At 36.3% G+C, this 19,311-nt stretch overlaps 1 protein-coding gene and 2 long non-coding RNA genes across 4 annotated transcripts in view; 1 reads left to right on the plus strand and 2 right to left on the minus strand.

Moving 5' to 3' along the window:
- The window catches only part of LOC124173289 (zinc finger protein 182-like), a 277,634-nt gene that overhangs the window by 246,203 nt on the left and 12,120 nt on the right, over positions 1-19,311 (minus strand). The window contains exons 4-5 of the mRNA XM_046552808.1: positions 6,439-6,564; positions 1,712-1,775 (exon numbers count right to left, since the gene is read on the minus strand). Coding sequence (XP_046408764.1) covers positions 1,712-1,775; positions 6,439-6,564 — 190 coding nt within the window. The remainder of the gene's footprint in view (positions 1-1,711; positions 1,776-6,438; positions 6,565-19,311) is intronic.
- Positions 13,270-16,720, minus strand: LOC124173064. Its single transcript, XR_006868374.1, has 2 exons — positions 16,680-16,720; positions 13,270-13,328 (listed from the first exon to the last, which is right to left on the minus strand). It is a non-coding gene; the product is annotated as an uncharacterized LOC124173064 (long non-coding RNA).
- On the plus strand, positions 17,887-18,589 carry LOC124173057. Of its 2 annotated transcripts, none has more exons than XR_006868367.1 (3): positions 17,887-17,974; positions 18,261-18,303; positions 18,424-18,588. It is a non-coding gene; the product is annotated as an uncharacterized LOC124173057 (long non-coding RNA). The 2 variants fall into 2 exon arrangements; XR_006868366.1 differs by having other exon boundaries at positions 17,921-18,025; positions 18,424-18,589.

Raw genomic sequence — 19,311 nt, forward strand, 5'->3', positions numbered from 1 at the left:
TCGTCCGACCGCACCTCGATAATGCAACAAGCGTATGGGATCTGGCGAAGAAAGACTTAATCAGCAAACCGAAAAAAATACCAAGGAAGGCTGTGTGGTTCGTCAAAAACTGCTATCTTTGTACAGAAAGCATTACCCAGATGTTATGTGAATTGGACTTAGCCGCTGGAGACTCGAAGGCTGAGTGCTAGGCTTAGATTTCTTGTACAGTTGACTTTTGATTTCTTTAAAAGCGACACGGAGGACAATATACTAGAGCCCCACTATATTTCCAGGTCCGATAGAAGCGATAAATTAAAAGAGTTGTTTTGCGGAACGGGCAGATACGGGAATTAGTTTTTCCCCCGAGCCGTAAAAGATTTTAATAAACGCTAGTCCTAATTCCCATAGAGCATCAACTTTTTGTGTAAGAACAGCGGAAGTCCTAACACCCCCTACCACACGCCTTTCAGGTTATCATGCAGATTGAATGTAGAATTATTAGACTGATATCAAGAAATCGGCTGTTTCTTAGCCATACTGATTTCATTTCTGGAGCATACCTCTAAATTTAATATTATGTCAACCATATTTTCTCCTCCAAGGAAGCTTCATGCCTAGTTGTCAGTAAAACCTAACAAAGCACCATTGCTAATCCAAAGGACAAAAGGGTGAATAGGAATGCACTCATTTAAAAGATTTTCGCTAATTTTCCCACAAATTTAAAATGGTCCAAAAGCAAAGTTAATTTTTGCCCTCATTTGACCAAATTCCATGTTTAAATTTTCAATCAACCCTGAAATTTACTTTTCATACTCAATTCTGAAACAAAATGCTCCATTCTGGCTTTTTGGGTAAATAATTTTGAGGATTCGCACATCCCCCCTTTTCACCTGCATTTCTGGAAAAAAGTGCGTGGCTACTACGAGTAAATTTTTTTCTTTCAATAAACTAGTCTCAAAGCTTGGTTGAAGCAAGGCAGCATTCTTTTTATTCATTTAATATGACTCTTTAACTGTCAAAAATGCCAAATAGAGAAAATAAAGAAAAAATTCTTAGCCATTGCTCATTTACATACCCAACAATTTCAGTGAAACAAAAATATTTTGTTAGGGAAGACCATTAAAAACGATTCAAATGACTACAAAAAAGAAAGTTAACATAAAACTTCTTTCCTATCCAATTACCACTTAAAATAAAGACAACAGGAAATATGGATGAATGACTAATTCAGGTTCTTCATCCTTTTGAATCAGTCAAAATAAGGCCGATTTCAGAAGAGAGGACATTTCACATTCCTTCATTCTCCGCATGGCACAAGGAAATCCAGAGTTTTCTCATCTGAAAGCGGTCTGAGTTTCATGACCAGTTGACGCTGTTGATGCTGCAGTGCCTGGTCGGATAGAAATGGGCGCAGTGGAGAACACGGCATGATTTGACCGGTATGAAGGCATCGGTAGGGACATTAGATTATATTAAAGCACAGCACCTGTGCTTTACTGTCCTGAAAGTCTGAAAGTGACCTAAGCCTTACTTGTATGCAACTTTTTGAGGCACTTAAAATCACTCATCCATGACTTCCATTGTGAACTTATGGGACACTGTCAAATTTTCAATAATTGCTCTAGTCACAGTAAATGTTGGCTAAATAAAAGCATTTACTTGTATATCCTCCACATTAACATCAATCCCTCCAAGGATAGAGTTATTTGCAACCCGTAAGAGTACTCACCAAATGCAGACTCATGGGCAGTAGTTGAACTCTCAAATGGGTCCCCATCCTCACTTAAAGTAGGCTGGAAGTAATCATCAAGATATAAATCATGCACGAAAAGAGATTCAGGACTTTTTTTGAAAGGATTTAAACTTTTTTATACACAACATTATATCAAAGTTTGGAATTCCACAGAAATTTTTTCCTTACAAAATAAAAATATTTTCGACACTTCAGGGAATTAAATATTATTCCATTTTTTTCAACATGTAAACGGTCTTTGATTTATGTTCCGCGTGCATTGTAATATTATCTTCATTAGATAACTCTGCAATGTATAAAATTTAGTTCATGTGATACCATATAATAATTAATGTTTCTTTGGCAATGAATAGACTGAAATAATGTAATGGAAACTAGGCATCCGTGTGAAAAAATGGGATAAAATCTGATGCTGCTATATTGCAGAAAAAGATTTCCACACAGAAAACTAAATTCTTCAGTGAAAATCATGGAAATAATGATGTACAGCAGGCTTTTGTACAACTTTGTAAAGTGAAAAGTAGAAACAAATTATTAAAAAAGTGCTGCATGCAAATGTGGAACCTAGGACCTCCAGATAGTAGCCAAACACCATAACCACCACACTACCACTGCTACTTGAAAGGAGAACATTTCTAGGGGAATATACATATTAGGTATATAAATGTTGAACTGCATTCCACTTTTAAAACCATTGGTTATATAACCCAACATGGGAGGATATTTGTGGACAGGTCCCTATGAACTACAACACTACAGAGTTTGATTGAAATGTGAGACCTGATTTTCTTAATGAGCTATGAATTATCAGTCCTGGGATTTCACATTGTAAAAAAACATCTTCATGAGGTATGATTTATTGGTCGCAGGATATTTTGTTGTAAAAGAAATATCATATTGATACTTGCATTATCGGTACCAAGATTTCACGTAGAAAAATACAAGGCAAGAAAAATATAAGGCAAGAAAACTACAACAATTAAATACAAAATGAAGAGGAAAAAAATGACTTTTTTTGAGATAAGAATACGTACTTTTTTCAGTTATAAGTAACTTTGAATCGAATAGGTAAGACTGCCTGCAAATACTCGTGGGTAAGCCTAACTAGCAATGGGAGACCACAAACCTTGCTACGCCTTTTTCAATGCCGTATTTTTTATGGCCTTCGGAATGGTAAACACATCTCTGAACTAGTAGTGGTTCTGTTGTATGGGCCTTAGTTTGGCTGATATTGATTAATTTTCATGCTGTACTTTTCACAAGCCACCTATAGATACATAATATCTCACCTCTTAGCAGACGGGTCAGGTGGGGTAGTGGTAGCGTTTCAGGCTACCACACAGGGGACCAGGGCTTCATCATGGCTATATATTTAGTCTTGATCGTGATCATACAGTGCAACCTTTTTCAATAATTTTAATAGGGTTGTTAACCTCAAACGAAATTACCCATTCAAATAGATGCTAAGGTGAGTTTTGGCTAACAATTCATAGTGGTGAAAAAATTTCTGCAATTCGAGATTCCAGACCAGAGAGACGCTATCTAGCGGCCGAATTCGCAAGTACAGGTTGAGGGATACCCCTATTAGCATTCAGAAGGAGCACGTTGAGATTCAGTGGCGTTGAGCAGTTTTTTGAGATTTAAAATCTCTTTCATTGACTTTAATCTCTATAATTTAATTTTTAGTCGTATTAGAGATAATTAATTACATCGTAACATAGTTTTAGCTGAGTTAGTATACCATTTTAAGTTATTTATTAAGTTATTAGTTACCAGGCTCGCGTGGTCCTCTTTTTTAGGATCTTAATTTATTATTACCTTAATTTTCCGTAGTCTTAGGCGGTTGTTGATTGAAAATTTTAGTAATCTGTATCTTGTTGATAATCTCTCTAGTTTTTAGAATAGCTCATTCAGTTTTAAGGGTCATTGTCATTCTTCTTTAAGTAGGTTAGCATTTTACTAGTGTACTAGTTTTGTTAGATCATTTTTTAAATCATTTAACTGGTTATTTACACGCATTATTAGTTTAATACTTTTTATAGTTGTTAGTGATAGGTTAGTTACTTAGGTATTCCGGGTTTTGCGTTAGATAGTAGGTATCGCCACTTAGTCTTGAAGTGATTCTGGCAATGGCTAGTGGAGGTACGAAGTTTTCGCCGAGGAAGCATTGCTGTCTAGCCTATTAGGGGGTTATTTGAAACATAAGACAACTAAAATTTAAATAAGATACCTTACTTGCCTGTTGGGAACTGAGTCAATCAATGAGAAGGCACGTTCATTGGTAGAAAAATATTTATACTCATAGAGCTATTTCGATTGCATCTAAGGGTGAGCAATAATGCAAAGGATAAAACAATAGGTTACTTATCCTCAAATTTTATGCCAGTTCAAAGCTATATACAGATTTATTACAAATTAGAGAGAGCCAAATTATAATAAGCAATACACTACTAAAGCTAAAAACATTTAACGTTGGTCCAATCCTTACCAAAACATTAAAAATCTCCAAAATTATATTTTTTGCAGGAATGGATCTGACGTCACACACAGCTACTTCGCTGACTACATGCTTTCAGTGAACGCCGTTATCCAAGCCATACTTGAATTTGTGGATGCCATGGTGAGAAATGCCTTCGGATTGTGGTTTTGTGAGGGCTAATTCTAATACTGCACCTAATATGTGCCTGATGCTCATTTTTCATTTTCAATTTTTTTCAATAAATAGTGGTCAAGGCAAGAAAAAATCTAAATACGCAGAAAATATATCTAATGATGACATTTTTAGCGCTCTGGAAATTCAAGGAGTGAAGCGTGCAAGGTAAGAGTTAATGCATATTAACTATGATAACACTGTAAAATATGTTAATTGTACCTATGAGTATATTTTGTATCAAGCTGAGCTGATCCTTGTATTCCACACTTTTCGCTTAGCATTTTAAGGGTTAAATTTTTTAATATAAAAGCGCTGAAACTGCTGCCAGTATCCCCTCCATGTGTACTTTCATTTAAGACAGTAAAATAATTGGTGAACAACCCTATTACGACAACCATAGACATGAGACTATTTTTTTATCATCATAATGGCATTTATGTATTTAAGCAGTGTCATTTCAAACACGGAGATACGATGACTACACTAGCAAAGGAAAATAATTTCAACTAATAAATAGGGTGAAATAAAAGTTGATGGCCCTGGACCGGGCGTGCTGGCATATAAAATACGTCAATCCTCGAAAACCAAGGATTTCAACATTGTACGTATATTCTGGGCTAGAATGGTCTCGGGTATTCCTACTATGTACTTTGACTGTCTTTATTGTGAGTTTTCAAAGTTTGAGGTATTGAAGCTAATATTTTATGATCACGAAGAGGAACCCATCACACGTGGCGTATAAATTACGCCACGTGACCAGCCCTGTACCACCTGCGTACCTTTATATCTGTATCACACAAGATAATGTACAAGATTTAACTACTATATAGAAATAAAGATTAATTTAAACTAAAATCGAGTGTTATCATGTGTGCACATAACGTGGGCAAAGTATGCCATTCTCCCGGTTGTGTAGAAATAACAGTCGCGCCCGCTAGAGGGTTAAAGGCAACAATTACACCAAATGAGTCTTGTGTTTGCCACTTCCCAAAATCTTCTGTAGCCCTTCCAATATAATAACAGGAGGCCCACCAATAAATGTCATTTCTTCGAGAAAAGCCACTGTCAATCTTTCGGTATGTTTTTGAGGAGAGTAGCAAGTGGAGCCCTCACTTCTCCGTATTGGAAATGACAGTACATAAATACCTAAACGCCATTATGATGATAAAAAACTAGTCTCATGTCTATGTATGTCGCAATTAAAATTAATGAAAAAGTTGACGCCGTATGATCACAATGAAGACAACAAAATATATAGCCATGACGAAGCCCTGAGCCCTGGTCCCCTGAGTGGAAGGCCTAAATGCTAACCACTACCCCAACTGACCGGTACGCTGAGTAGTGCGATATTATGGAACTATACGCGGCTTGTGTAAAGTAACACATGAAAATATATGAATTAAAGCCAAATTAAGGCCCATTCAACGGAAAAACTGCTAGTGCAGGGATGTGTTCAGCATTGCAAAGGCCTTAAAAATACGGCATTGAAAAAGGCGCAGCAAGGTTTGCGATGAGGGCAAACAAGTAGGCCACTTACTGAGGTACCAATAAAAGTAGCATAAACGTGCCAAACACTTTTAGCTTGTGGCCAATACATTCCTACTTTCTTTTGTGCGATGTTGGACGGTAACCAGTTACTAACAAGGATCTATGAAAGGCATTTGACACCAAAATAATGGGTAGCTTCTGAAAATCACAGGTATTTTTTGTCATCACAAGAATAACAGCACACGTATGAAACACTTTGGACCACCGAGGTGCCACACTTCCCCACTGGAGGGCTAATGAGGTTACGTTTATCGGTCCCAGGATTTTATATAGTTATGTATAAGGCAAGAAAACTACTACACAAATGAACAACATAAAAAGGAAAAACCAGCTTTTTTATGATAAGAAAACTTATTCGAGTAATTAGTAACTTTGAATCAAATAGGTTACCTTTAAACCTACATAAAAATTACAATGTCCTCGCAGTTTCCATGATAAACATTTTTACCCACTATATCCTTCAATAATTAATTGAATTCCATAATAATAATTCCATACATACCTGGGCATTCTCATCTGGAGATGGTTCCTCCTTTGCCCCGACCAGCGTCCAATCCAGGTCTGCCACCATGGCTCCCCTGCCCTGAGCTTCCACCTTTTCGCCTTGGGAAGCAGTTAAGGTATTGGGCTGCAACATAAACACCAATCATCATCATAAATGATTGACACACAGAAATATTAAAATAAAACTTTTAGGAATTTCTCATATGAATAAAATTAAAGTTAGTTTCAAATGGATGTATTCTTCATATTACCTGCAAGCTGCCTTAAGGTAATTAATGTCAGGAATTTATAATATTTATAATTATTTTGTTAAAACTGCCACTTTACTATATAACTATTACTTCTTATTTTCATCGCAAAATCCCTGCAAAAGCCACCTGATGATCCTCAGGGCAATCGTTTCTGGAGATGCAGAACTCCAGATAAAATCTTATTCGTAACAGTAACTTATTTTATGAAAGAACTTTGCATGAGAATCCATAGCTCATAGGTAATAACATACATTCATGAAAATATAGGGTCAAAAATGGAGGATAAATTTAGTGTATATTTTGGTTTATAATTCAGTTTAGAGACATCAAACATTTTGAATAATAAATTAAACTTCCTCAGACAAGATGTAACAGAAGGCCATTCTGAGTTAACAACAAAGAGAAATCTGTAGATTATCCTTGCTAGAACTCCTTATAGCACAAAGCTTGCATAGGTTCAATGGGAAAATATGAAGGTTCATTTACTTTGCATGGACAACTGATGAGTAGGGATGGGAAAATTTTGCCATCATGAATTCTACGTATTTAGACACAAAGTGTCCTGGTTGAGGTAAGACATTACAATATACCTCAAAGTGACTGGGGATATGACTTTTGAACTCACGAAATGTTGCAAATTGTGTCCCAAAATACGAATTTTTATTTTTTTGGGGAAAATTTTGAAACTGTAATTTCAATCACAGGAAAAAGCATTACATTACACGGAATGGTTTCAATTCGATTAAAATTAACACAAGTGGGAGTATTCCTTAGGTATGTGGACGAGTGCAGTTCCTCATAGCATAACTAATGTTGCGATACAATCGCGGGAGGATAGCATCGCGTGTTTTCGATTTGCTGCCATACTAGGCAATATGTGGCAATCTCACATCCTTACTCTGAGGGAATAACCATCTATTTTCTCTCTCAGTTGAACAACAGAAGAGCAATGTATGACATTTTTTCTTATCAACATCACAAATGGAATATTATATTAGTAGAGGAATCTGAAGCATGCCCCTAGAACTGTTGTCACTCCGTGAGCATTAAAATCAGATGTCAGTGGTAAATCCAGAGTAGAACCGTCCGCTAGCCCGGCGCTAGCCTGATGAATGCACCCATGGACTGCACGTGCCTGAATATCTGCTGTTTGGATCTCTACCTTTTAGCTATGTCTGTCAAATAACTGACTTTTCAGCGGCAATTGTCAAATATTGCTGCTGGTGTCTCAGATATTCTAGTTATTTTGACGAGTTATTGTAGTGCAGAATGAAAAATTAAGCAAAAGAGACAGGGCATTTCAGTAACCAAAGGATGAATTTTATTGTATCGATAAAAGTATGGCAATGTTCCAATTCTGCAATTGTCAGGTAGCTTGGGAAAGGAAAGACTCGATTGAAAAACGTTGGAAATCTTCGAAGCATCTAACTGCTGCCAAATTTGGTAAGTATGGATATTCTTTAAAGTTACAAACATCAATCACTCTCTGCATCAACTGCTGCCATGAAAAACCAAATTGCTTATCATTTTGGAAAGTGGGTAGTATGAAACTTTCTCAAAGCTGACATTCTTCTCTACAAATTGGAAAATGAGCACATGAAGTCATTTTTGAACGACAGAAATAGAAGGATCAACAACTTTCCTATTTCCACATGGTGATTTATTGAGACCGACCATGGTTTCGTTGCAGCGTAAAATTATCAAGGTTGCTGTAACGAAACCATGGTTGGTCTCAAAGAATTACCATGTGGAAAAAGGAAAGTTGTTGATCCTTCTATTCCTGCGATTATGGATTTCCACAAAGTTACACCCGCTAGAGTTAATTATTTTCGAATGAATTCGTTGAGGGCAAGTATACGAGTACAGCAGCTTTTTGTAATTCTAGTCCAAGCATTCTAATCCTTTCCATAGCAATAGGAAAACTAACGTTTTATTTACTGCTGTGAATAATTTTACTTCACTACTGGTGCTGGAGAAATTACCTACATTTGCCAACTTAGGGACAAATACATTCCTGATCTAAAATACAAAGACAGGCCAACATGAAGACTCAACTGAAGGACAAGTAGGTGATAGTTTTTTTGTGATAAAACAAAGGAAAAGAGAGAAGAAAATGTTTTTGTGATCTTGCTAAAAATTGTTGAACTTCTTGATAGTGCCTTGGACATTGTAGTTGGTGACGTGTGTACTTTGGAAACAGCTAATTCAAAAACATGTTCAAGAGCAATTTTAGACACACTGAAGAAATATGAAATACCACTCGATAATGTAACAGCATTAGTGTCAGACTCTGCTCGCTAAATGACAAAATGTTTTCATGCAATGGAGGATTTGTTGTCAGACATTGTTCTGATTATTCAGTGCTGGGGCCATCAACTTAATTTAGTACTGTATACTCTTGTAAAAGATCTGCATATTTTGCATCAAGCAGTATCCAAAGTGAGGATGCCATTCCTTAACACATGAAAAAGGAAGCACCTTTATAGAAAACATATCTGAATACAGCCTACCCCGAATCAGCAAGTGCCACTATTTCCTCAGCCATTTTTAACCAGGTGGAGCTCCTGGTGTGAATCTGTGGCATATTTTGCAACACATGCAAAAGGTCATTGTAGGGTTTATGCACAGTGGGAACATGACACGTGACAATGATGGGTTGATTTTTCTCATAGTATTTCAGAAGAAGACTAGGAATCAATCCAAATACAGGCTATGTTCATCACAGAACATGGCAAACACATTGTTGAAATGATCACATCTCTGGAGGGACACTCACAGCCAGCTGTACCTATTCTAGATGGGCAGCTAAGGGTAATTCAGCAAGCACTTGAACTCATTGTATGAGGGAGTTACGGGAGCAATATTATTAAACTACTAGAGGATTGTGGAAGGGGAGTCGGTAGGGGCTAAATGAGTGCAGTTCTGTCCAGTGCAGCTTCCCATGCTGTAACCAAGCTACTGGAGTTCCGGGCTTTATTTGACTCTACAGCATTACCTATGTTATTCTCGATCCCGTGGGATTTGTAAAAGAAGTAATTTAGATTGAAATTTACTTATTAGAAAGAATTAAAGCCTACTAGCCACACTAAACAGCATGCAATTTTTATACATATCACATTCCCCATTTCACTACCGACAGGCATTATAGCTTAATTTTTGACTTAAATCGATTTTCCCGGTTCCACCACTGAGGTGATTGTCTGCAGTCATAACACAGCCACAAGGGAAGTGTCACTTAACCAAGATATATTCAGTTAAACAATGGTACTGTCCCTTTTCTAGGTTTTGAAATAAAAACTAACGTAAGTATATATTCAAACTTGCAGCTTTTGAGAAAACACCGAAATGTCTATTTGAAACAACCGAATTTCCAATTTCAAAGTACTGCTTTTCTCCCTCTCAAACCATCAAAAAATTCACATCCCTAATCATAAGTGGTGTTTTCTTGAGGAATTTTACATCCAGGGACTAAATAAAAATTTGCAATTCATTTCAAGTTGAACATCATTAGCTTTCCCGGAAATAACTGAACCATTTACAACTTATTAGCTCAAAAGGCATAAGACAGTGCTTTCAAACACGTGAAGTTGTTTCAGGTGGAAAAGAAATATATCCGTGATAAAATATAAAAAACAAATGATAACATCACCACTTTAAAGTATAAATACACTACTTACCATGGCTTCAATAATATGCGATTTTCATGTTTCATAACCTTACAAACAGACTTATATGCTAAGCTACACAAAGCAGAGTAACCAGTTCATTTATAAGCCACAGAAAGTCTAGCTACCATTGATGGAAGAAGCATGAAAGAAATAGACAATGGAATAGTAAAGGCACAAGGAGCATTCTCCAAAAAAGAATGTTCTACTCACAACTGAGAATACAAATACAGAGGTAAGGAAACAATGCATCAGATTCTAAGTACGGAACATACTTATAATTGGTGGCTTCAAAATTTACAGCTGCAGAACAGTTAAGAGATAATTGTGAGTTTAAACTTCCATGCAATATTCCTTCGATGATCTCTATTTTCAAAGCAATTCACCTCTTTCAATTTCTATTCTAGGTAAATGGTTTTTCATGATAACTTCTTGATTTTTCTACCCGCATTCCTATATTTGGCCATTGTTCTCTTGGTTTTCCCTTTGTATGGCTCTATCAAAATCACCCACTGCAGCACAGTATTCCTGTGTCACAAAGGTCCTACGACTGCTGGGAGGGAATGATGCGATTGTGTTTGAAACTAATGCAGACCCTTTATGTGTTGATACTATTCATACACAACTCGGCCACCACTCCATTTCTCCTGCGTAAATACCAATGACCTCGAAGTCTTTAGCATAGATCCTCTACCTGGAAGTCAATCGCCCGATAACCTATGATGGCAAAAATTACATCTCATACCGTATTGCTTAAAGAAACTCATTTCCACTAGCTCCACGCATAATTAATGATCTAAATTAACTATTGTTATTCTGTTAAAGAGTGGAGATAAATTACTTTGGTAGGCCAACTATCTAAATCCAATGATGAGTAATGCTTTTGTCCATTGCACAGCAATGGATTTCAATTAATATAGGGACAAAGAAGATTTGAGGCAAGCAATATTAGTAAAATGCATAAAATGATATCACTTTCGTGAGCACTGAGCGCAAGTTCACGTGTTATCATGAGAGCGATAAAGTTTTTTGATTAGGCTATACTGGATTTTTATTGCGCTATACGAGGCATGGGTGTACATCCATCTGAGCCACAAATTATCCATGGCAGTGGCAACATACCACTGGCAATACCATTAGAACATTACCAATTCATTTTCCTTGTATTTTTTGGACACAACGTGCAGAAAAATATGAAAGAAAACAGTGGCGGGGGGAAGAAGCCGACCTTATGCAACAAGCATCACATATCTATCCCGCTGTGCAGTCGACAGGAGAGGGAAAAACGGAAGCCGCACAGGGGGTTGATTTTGAGTTTCACATGGTCAGCTTTGAAATAGTTAACATCACTAACAATTGATACCTTTTGGCAATCGACTAGCATTGCCGATGCCCAACACTCAATTCAAATATGGTAAACAAGGTCTAAAATATCCATCATCCCCACAGTAAATTCCTCTTCACTTTCATCACAAAATCCAATTCTGCAACATTTTGATTCCTATGAACATCATTCTCTCATAAGCAATACGAGTTATGTAGTTGAATCTAGCTAGCAGCTACATTATGATGTCATGGTCAATCTGTTTCACTGAACGTAAGTCAATAGTATTCAGTTTAACTCTCGATTCCTAACATCCCCCCTTCCACTCCATGGCAAACGGAAATGAAACTGTTTGTGCGATCACATAACAAATGACTGCTCAGTGCTGAGATGATAGAAATCTTACTTGCTCAGCAAGCAAAGTTGAGCAGCCAGTTTGGCAAAATACACCAAATCTGTTCATTATATTTAATTTAAACGATTCAAACATGAAAGCTCTTCTGTAGTTGTTCATGATTGAACAGGCAAGGCAAAATGCAGTATGTTTCTGCAGAAAGGTCTTAGGAATAATGCAAATTGGAATGACATTGTGCCAGAGAAAAATTAAATTACACTTGGCAAAAGTACACTCACCAGGTCAACAGTGGCCAATGGGTCAGAGGCATCACTTAAAATTCCAGCTGGATGTGACGTGTCGAGAACAGGAGAGTTCCCTTCACTCAGAGGGTCTTCTTTCTCATCCTTCACGTGAAACTAGGAGAGAACAATGGGCGTCACTCAATAAAAGCAAAACAATAATTCCCTCAGTCGATAATGAAAACTCCTCTTTTAATTGAGACCACTCCAGCTGGCCAAAATACTCATGAGAATCTTGCAACTCACAGATCAAACTCAAGAATATTAATGCTCAACTAGGGAGCAGGGAGCTACACTGCCAAGAGCACATGATTTTAATGAGAGTATTGGCCACTTACATTAAGGGCACCACAGTGGGAACGATACATTGAGGTTCCACTGAAAATTGATTTGTCTTCATCATTTCTTCACCTAGGCTTATAAAAAGGATCCACAATAGTTTATGCTGGTTCCTCAGTTGAAACAATGGAGGATGATGGCTTGAACAAATACAGGGCAATCATGAGAGACAGCCTTGCAATAGCCACCACTAATGGCTTGAACAGAGATTTGACAAGGGATTCCGAAATTATACTCCATGGGATAAGAGACATTTCTGTCAACAGATTATCAATGCTGTACCACTGCTGTTGACTTGCACGAAAAAAAATTGTGTGTTTCCACTTCCTGCCTCATGTGTCACTACTAGAAAGAACAACATCTGAAGGTTGCATTATGCCAGTGACTTCCCACCAAAATTCTTAAATTTATAACAGACACACCCCCATTCCTCATACAACCGAGAAATTTGTATAACTGAAGGTGATTAGACTCAGTGTTCACTGTAAATGAGATTATAACTTACCAACTTATCGTCCCTGGGCAATAAGCAGTCTGGCACAGGAATGTACACTTCAGTCATTTGGGCTGAGCATGCGAACTCTGAAGTGTTTTCAATGACATCTTGAATGCAGTCCTTAGTCTCCACAAAAGGCTCCGACTCCTCATCTTCTGTCCCTCCTCCTTCAAAACTCTGCAGAAAAAGTAACAGGGATAAACCTTTATCTCTTTAAAACACATACATGGGGTACTCAAAGCATTACGGAGAAAAATGTTACACGTATTGCCTCTGCTATCATATAAAAATAGCTTGGTCTCTGCATGCCTGGTAATCAAATACTGAAAAGCTACAGCACAAACTAAAAAAAATTAACAGGAAGATCGCTGATATTCCAGGTTCACACAGTGTCTTTTCTACATATCTTAGGGACCATGGAAGCTGCCCCTTCACAGCATAATACACGACAGAGAATGGAGATTATTCAGATGTATTATTTTTCCGTTTTTTTTTCAAATCATGAGAAATCAAAAGAGAGACTGAAGATTCAATTTTTTGCAGTTAAGAAAATGAATTGATCAAGTTTCTTATTCTTGCACTCAATTTGCTTCTGCAATTATCATTTTTGTAGTAGTAGCTGTTACCTGGCCAATATCACTATTTATTCTTTTCTCAAGGGTAGAGCCATATAAAAAACAAGTGGAGATTGTTTTCAATGTTCCTATTATGCTCTTATACCTCCTGTTAATACTCAAATATAAACTCTAGAAGAGAATACAAGGTGTAATATTTATGGAGAAAGAAAACAGACCTCAAAATCATCTTCTCTTCCATAACTATTTCATGAAATGGATTTTTAAATTACCCTGTTATTATTATCCTTAAAACATGCGAAACCAATCACACAGCAATTATGTATTATTCTCGAAACAAAGTTCCTACTGCCTGTCAATAGATGGCTATAGCACTGATTGTTGGTCAATTTTGAACTACCAGAATAATCATGACTCAAGCTTAGACATTAGGTAAACAAACTGCTCAATAACCATGATGAATATGTCACAGCATCAGATACTTAGTGTTGAGAGAAGAGCAGAATAAAGTTGACCGAGATACTGCTATAAAAGAAACACTGTTACACGATTGGTATCATTGCTTCAAGGACAATCATTTCAATGATGACAACTGTCTATGTAAAGAAAGGCCAAAAACCTCCAGAGAAAATCAATTGGAGGCATTGCTCAAAGATGATCAATGCCATACTCAAGAAGTGACTGCTTTGTATTTGTAGTTGCCCACCAAGCCATTTCCAAGGGATTGCATGCATTAGGAATTTAGTGTCAAGCGAGGAAATTGTGTTTTCAATTATTCAACAGTAATTCCACAGCACGAAACCTCACATCACAACGCCTAGAACATTAAATATTAAAACCTAACTGGAAACACTCAAATGCAAAGGCTGAATTCACTCACCAAATTCCCCAGACATTGAACCATCTTATTATTATTTGTTGAATTCAATATTACATGGTCTGGCAGATCAGCAGTTGCACTCATGTGAATACATTGAAAAGTGGCTTCATTCATGCATAACCTCAAAAGATGAACACTTAAACCATTCCAGTATTCAAGCTTTGCCACAATGATGGGAAAAAACTGCAGCTAGAAATGGACAACATCCTTCCTTTTACACCTCACCCACAAGATATTCTAATACCTACATTTCTATCATGTGGTGGACAGAGCCTCATTAATCAACCACAATTATAAATTATTAATCACATCAACCATTAAAATACAAAATAAATACACATCACGAACTAAATCCTTAACTCTACAGTTAGGTGGCAATGTTTCTCACCACAGTAATCTGCATAAATACAAAGGTATTAAAGAAATCATTAAAAAGCATTAATTATACCTTATGCACAAAGAAAATATTTCTGTCAACACACTCCAAACTCATTGAGCAAAATTGATCCACAAACTAAAACAGCATCCCATTCCAAATATCATGCGATCAGTACACAAAACATTATCAAAACAAATTTAAAAAATGTTTCAAGAGAATAGACCTTAAAATATATTGTAAGAATTAAGCTACTCAGAGTATGAATTTATAGCCCTTATTTACACCGATAGCCCCAAAAAAAATTAAGAATGCAAAAACTTTGCCAGGTATGCATATCATAAAAAGAATTATCACAGGTTTTCCCTGTATATAAAATCGTTAAAGTTAACATGGGAATTCCACTGGGTCCAATGTACGAGCTGTCCATCGTCATGAGTGCACCAGGACAACTCATTGAAATAGAAACGCCGGCCATGATGGAGTAAGAGAATCTGGCCTGGCGTAACTCCTGACTAAGCTTCTGCATGCCATATCCTTTGCAAAGATTTTGAAGACTGTTATGAAGGATAAACATCTCAGTACCTAAAAAATATATATCCTAACACAGGTAACCTTTGAACTTGTTTATGCTGAGGTCATATTTAAACTTGCTAATCACTAAATTTATAGAGAACTTTCAAATTTTATAATGTACTTTAAGAAACAAAATAGAGTTTATCTAAAAGATTGTGTAAAAAACTGATTTTACAAGTAAAACGCAAATAATTTTAAAAAGGGCACTAACAGAAATGGTTCTAGACAAATATGCTGTGATTGAAATAATCAAAGTTGATGCAAATATAAAAATTGTATTCCAATATTGGAAAATAGAAAACTAAATAAAAATAAACTTAACAAATACAGAAAAGATATACCAAATCAAAATTCCTAATTTTCTTTCTAATTTTACATTTTTGATGAAAATGTTTTCTGGGTTAATTTTTCCGCACTTAAATTAATTTCTAATACTTTGCCAATCTTGCCTTCATTGTAACCACCATCTATTCATACAAGATGACTCGAAAATAAACAATCAATTTCCGAAACTTCGCAAAGATATTTTTAGTTATACATAACCATAGCCTCATGAGATCATAGTTAAAGGTAAGAAATGGGCCCCGAGCTAAAGAAAGGTAATATATTTGCGTGCAACTGTGACTTTATTTGACAACGCATAGACAAACCAATTTCTGGGTCTCTGACACTTTAATCTTTAGCAGCAAATCGTCAGGGATTTTTTTGTTCCCTTTAACATGCTCCGATTACCTAATCAAATACCTACTTAAAAAGGTAGCGTGGCATAGCGCAGTGGGTAGATTGCCTTTTTGAGTTGATAAATGGTGAGTTTGAATGCCATTCTTTCCTGGATATCGTAGTTTAGCACACACTTAATTTCACTAGATGACAAAATGTCTTCAATCGTCCCCATTGTAACACAAACAGCAACATTAATAGGACCTTGCCAACGATTGACGGATAGGGAAAAACCAAATTTACGGGAAATTGGACTTGTTACACTTTTCCGTCAAACGTTTCGCAAAATATATCATTCTTGATTCCTACTTTTGTCTACATAAACCAAAGAGTTTCACCTTTAACTCTGCAATACTTATACTACACCAGTCTTCAAATAAGAAATTACGATAAGTACTCACCCTGAAGCAACTTTTTCTAAGAACTGCGTCTGATTCTAAACAAATCTTTTTGAAAACCCTGAATTCCGTAAGTTTCTTCAAACACAGTGGACACATGGTAGTGGGCAGGCCATCTCCGACAGTAATCTGAGAATTTAATAAACAAGTTGCACATCAATAGAGTTTGGAATGAAAACATGAAATGAAGTAAGCACCATTTTAAATAAAATCGATAAAATTTAATGTGCCACTTACTTGTAAGCCAACTAAATCATGTAGGGCATCCTTCACAGTTATATTGTACGCTACATTCGAAGTGAATATGCTGTAAAAACAATCATGCTTCTCCCTACAAAGTCTGCAAAGGTCTATTTCTGGATTCCTATCTGAAGATTCCGTGAAAATCCCGATGGTACGACTCATGTTTTCGATTCAAAATCTTATTCACTTTTTAAATCAGGTTTATCGTCAAAGAAATCATCTACTCAGTATTGACAAATATCACAAATTCCAACAAGGAAACTACATCGACTAAGATGATGAGTGAAAATATAATACTTTAGAATGCTAAACGAAAGGAACACGAAATCCAACAATTGATGAATCGACGGAAAGATATATCACGACTCAATAGCTTGGATTGAGAAATTTTTCAACAATTTATGACACAATTGTAAATTCTTTGGACAAGCATCCACGACAAGTTTAATCCACAACGATCACTTGTTATTATATGACTATACAATCAACCTCTGTATAGAACCGATGTTTTCTAGTTGCCATTTTATCCGCCAGTAGCACACCTATAGAGCAGGCCAAACATCCGTGTTTAAAGAGTATTTTCTTTCCATTTCAAAAAATAAAGGACCATTTCATTTAAAATTCATCACATTTTCGATTTATTGTAGTGTAAAAATGTTTGGTTAAAGGTTATTCAATCACCTGGCCGGAAACTAAATTTAAGCCCAACCTCGGCGTCCGCCAGGTCAGATTACATCTACAGTCTTTAAATATGAGAAAGAGTTCAAAATTCTTAAATGTAGAGTTAAAAAGTTTAAAAATATTTTTTTTATTCAAATACTGTAATAAACTAGCATAATATATCACTTATTGTTGGAAATATTTCATTTTTCGATTTTAGGCCTACTGCATACGCAATTCTCTAGCGGTGCAATACGCAAATGAAATCCGGTATGTAAGCTAATCCTTGCTATCATGGTCAGTTAACAGCAAGGCGTCAATGAGCATGGAGTTCGTGGAAAATATTTGATGTCTTTTCTGTTGAAATGCGATATATTTTTGAGGTCCTTGTCAATGTGAGTTTATAAGCCATTCTCCTGGATTATTCTCAAGTTTTTTGCGTTATCGTAAGTCATGGAAATTAACGTTATGTATTACAAATTTGTAAATCACTGAGTGCTGTGTGGATGATTTTTGAGGAGTGAACTGGTTTTACAGATAGATTGAGTTATTGCTGTAAAAATATAAGTATTACCGCTGGGAATTTAGCTGAGTCTTCAGAAAGGAATTCTGAGGGTACTCCGTGCAGACTTTGCATGAAGAAAAATGATTATTGTTACAACATATTCTTTTCAATTGCAGGATAACTGGAAAGGATGCCTTAGGCGAATTTGTTGACTTACAAGTAAGTGAGGGTTTACATTTTATTGATCTCCTTAGTTATTGTTTTATTCCGTTGTATATGAGCATGTTTTCCACAGCAAGACTGACATCTCTTGCGCATATGTTTTCATTCATTTCGTAGGTTCCTGTTGGAGATGACCTGCCTGCCAGCCCACTGTGCTTGAAAAAGCTCATCGAATTCAATGATTTCATAAATATTTGTCATAAATCGGACGGAGAACTGAGAAAACTCTCGTGTAGGAATTACCTCAGGGTGAGTGCATCTTATTTTATTTCATTGGAAGCCTCGTGTAACTTTCAAATAATGTGAAATCATTCACGTAACCAGATATTAACTTGTTCGTGTTAACTTACCGTGTAGCCCGGCCTTAATAGTTCAAAGTTCATGTGGGCTAGAATAAAATTTTTGCCAAATGTTTGTATTTGTGGTATCAACATATAATAGCAATAACTTGAAAATGTAATTAATCGTGTATTTGATGACTCACTTGCCATGACGGGAAAAGTATTTGTTTATACGGTACATTAACACGTACGGGTTAATCTCTAAATGTATGATCGCCAAAATACACCGTGTAACCACCCAACTTGTTCGAATGCATGCACAGAAAATAGAACTTGTTCTAATTTGGTTCATGCATTCGTATATGTACCGTTCTGGTCCACAAAAATAATTCATGAAAACGTACATTAACTCATACCTGTTAATGCATCGTGTAAACAGGCCTTAATGCTTAGTGACTGCATCAATTTATTTCATGAAAATTTTACTGAAAAGCACTTCTTATTAGAGATCAAAACTTAATATAGCATTACATTTGTTAGTTAACAATGTTGAATGTTATGAAAGGGCCTCACCAATGATCGACGGTGCAGTGAAAAATGTCCAATTTCCCGCTTAGTGTTTCCGAATCCTGACGAGGTATTAAGTAACTCGCAGTTGGTACCTCAATTGTGACGGCCGAAGTCGCTTTTTCTTGTGGTATAACTAAGTGATTACAGTCATAAA

The sequence above is a fragment of the Ischnura elegans genome (assembly GCF_921293095.1).
Source record: "Ischnura elegans chromosome 13 unlocalized genomic scaffold, ioIscEleg1.1 SUPER_13_unloc_4, whole genome shotgun sequence".
Classification (NCBI taxonomy): domain Eukaryota; kingdom Metazoa; phylum Arthropoda; class Insecta; order Odonata; family Coenagrionidae; genus Ischnura; species Ischnura elegans.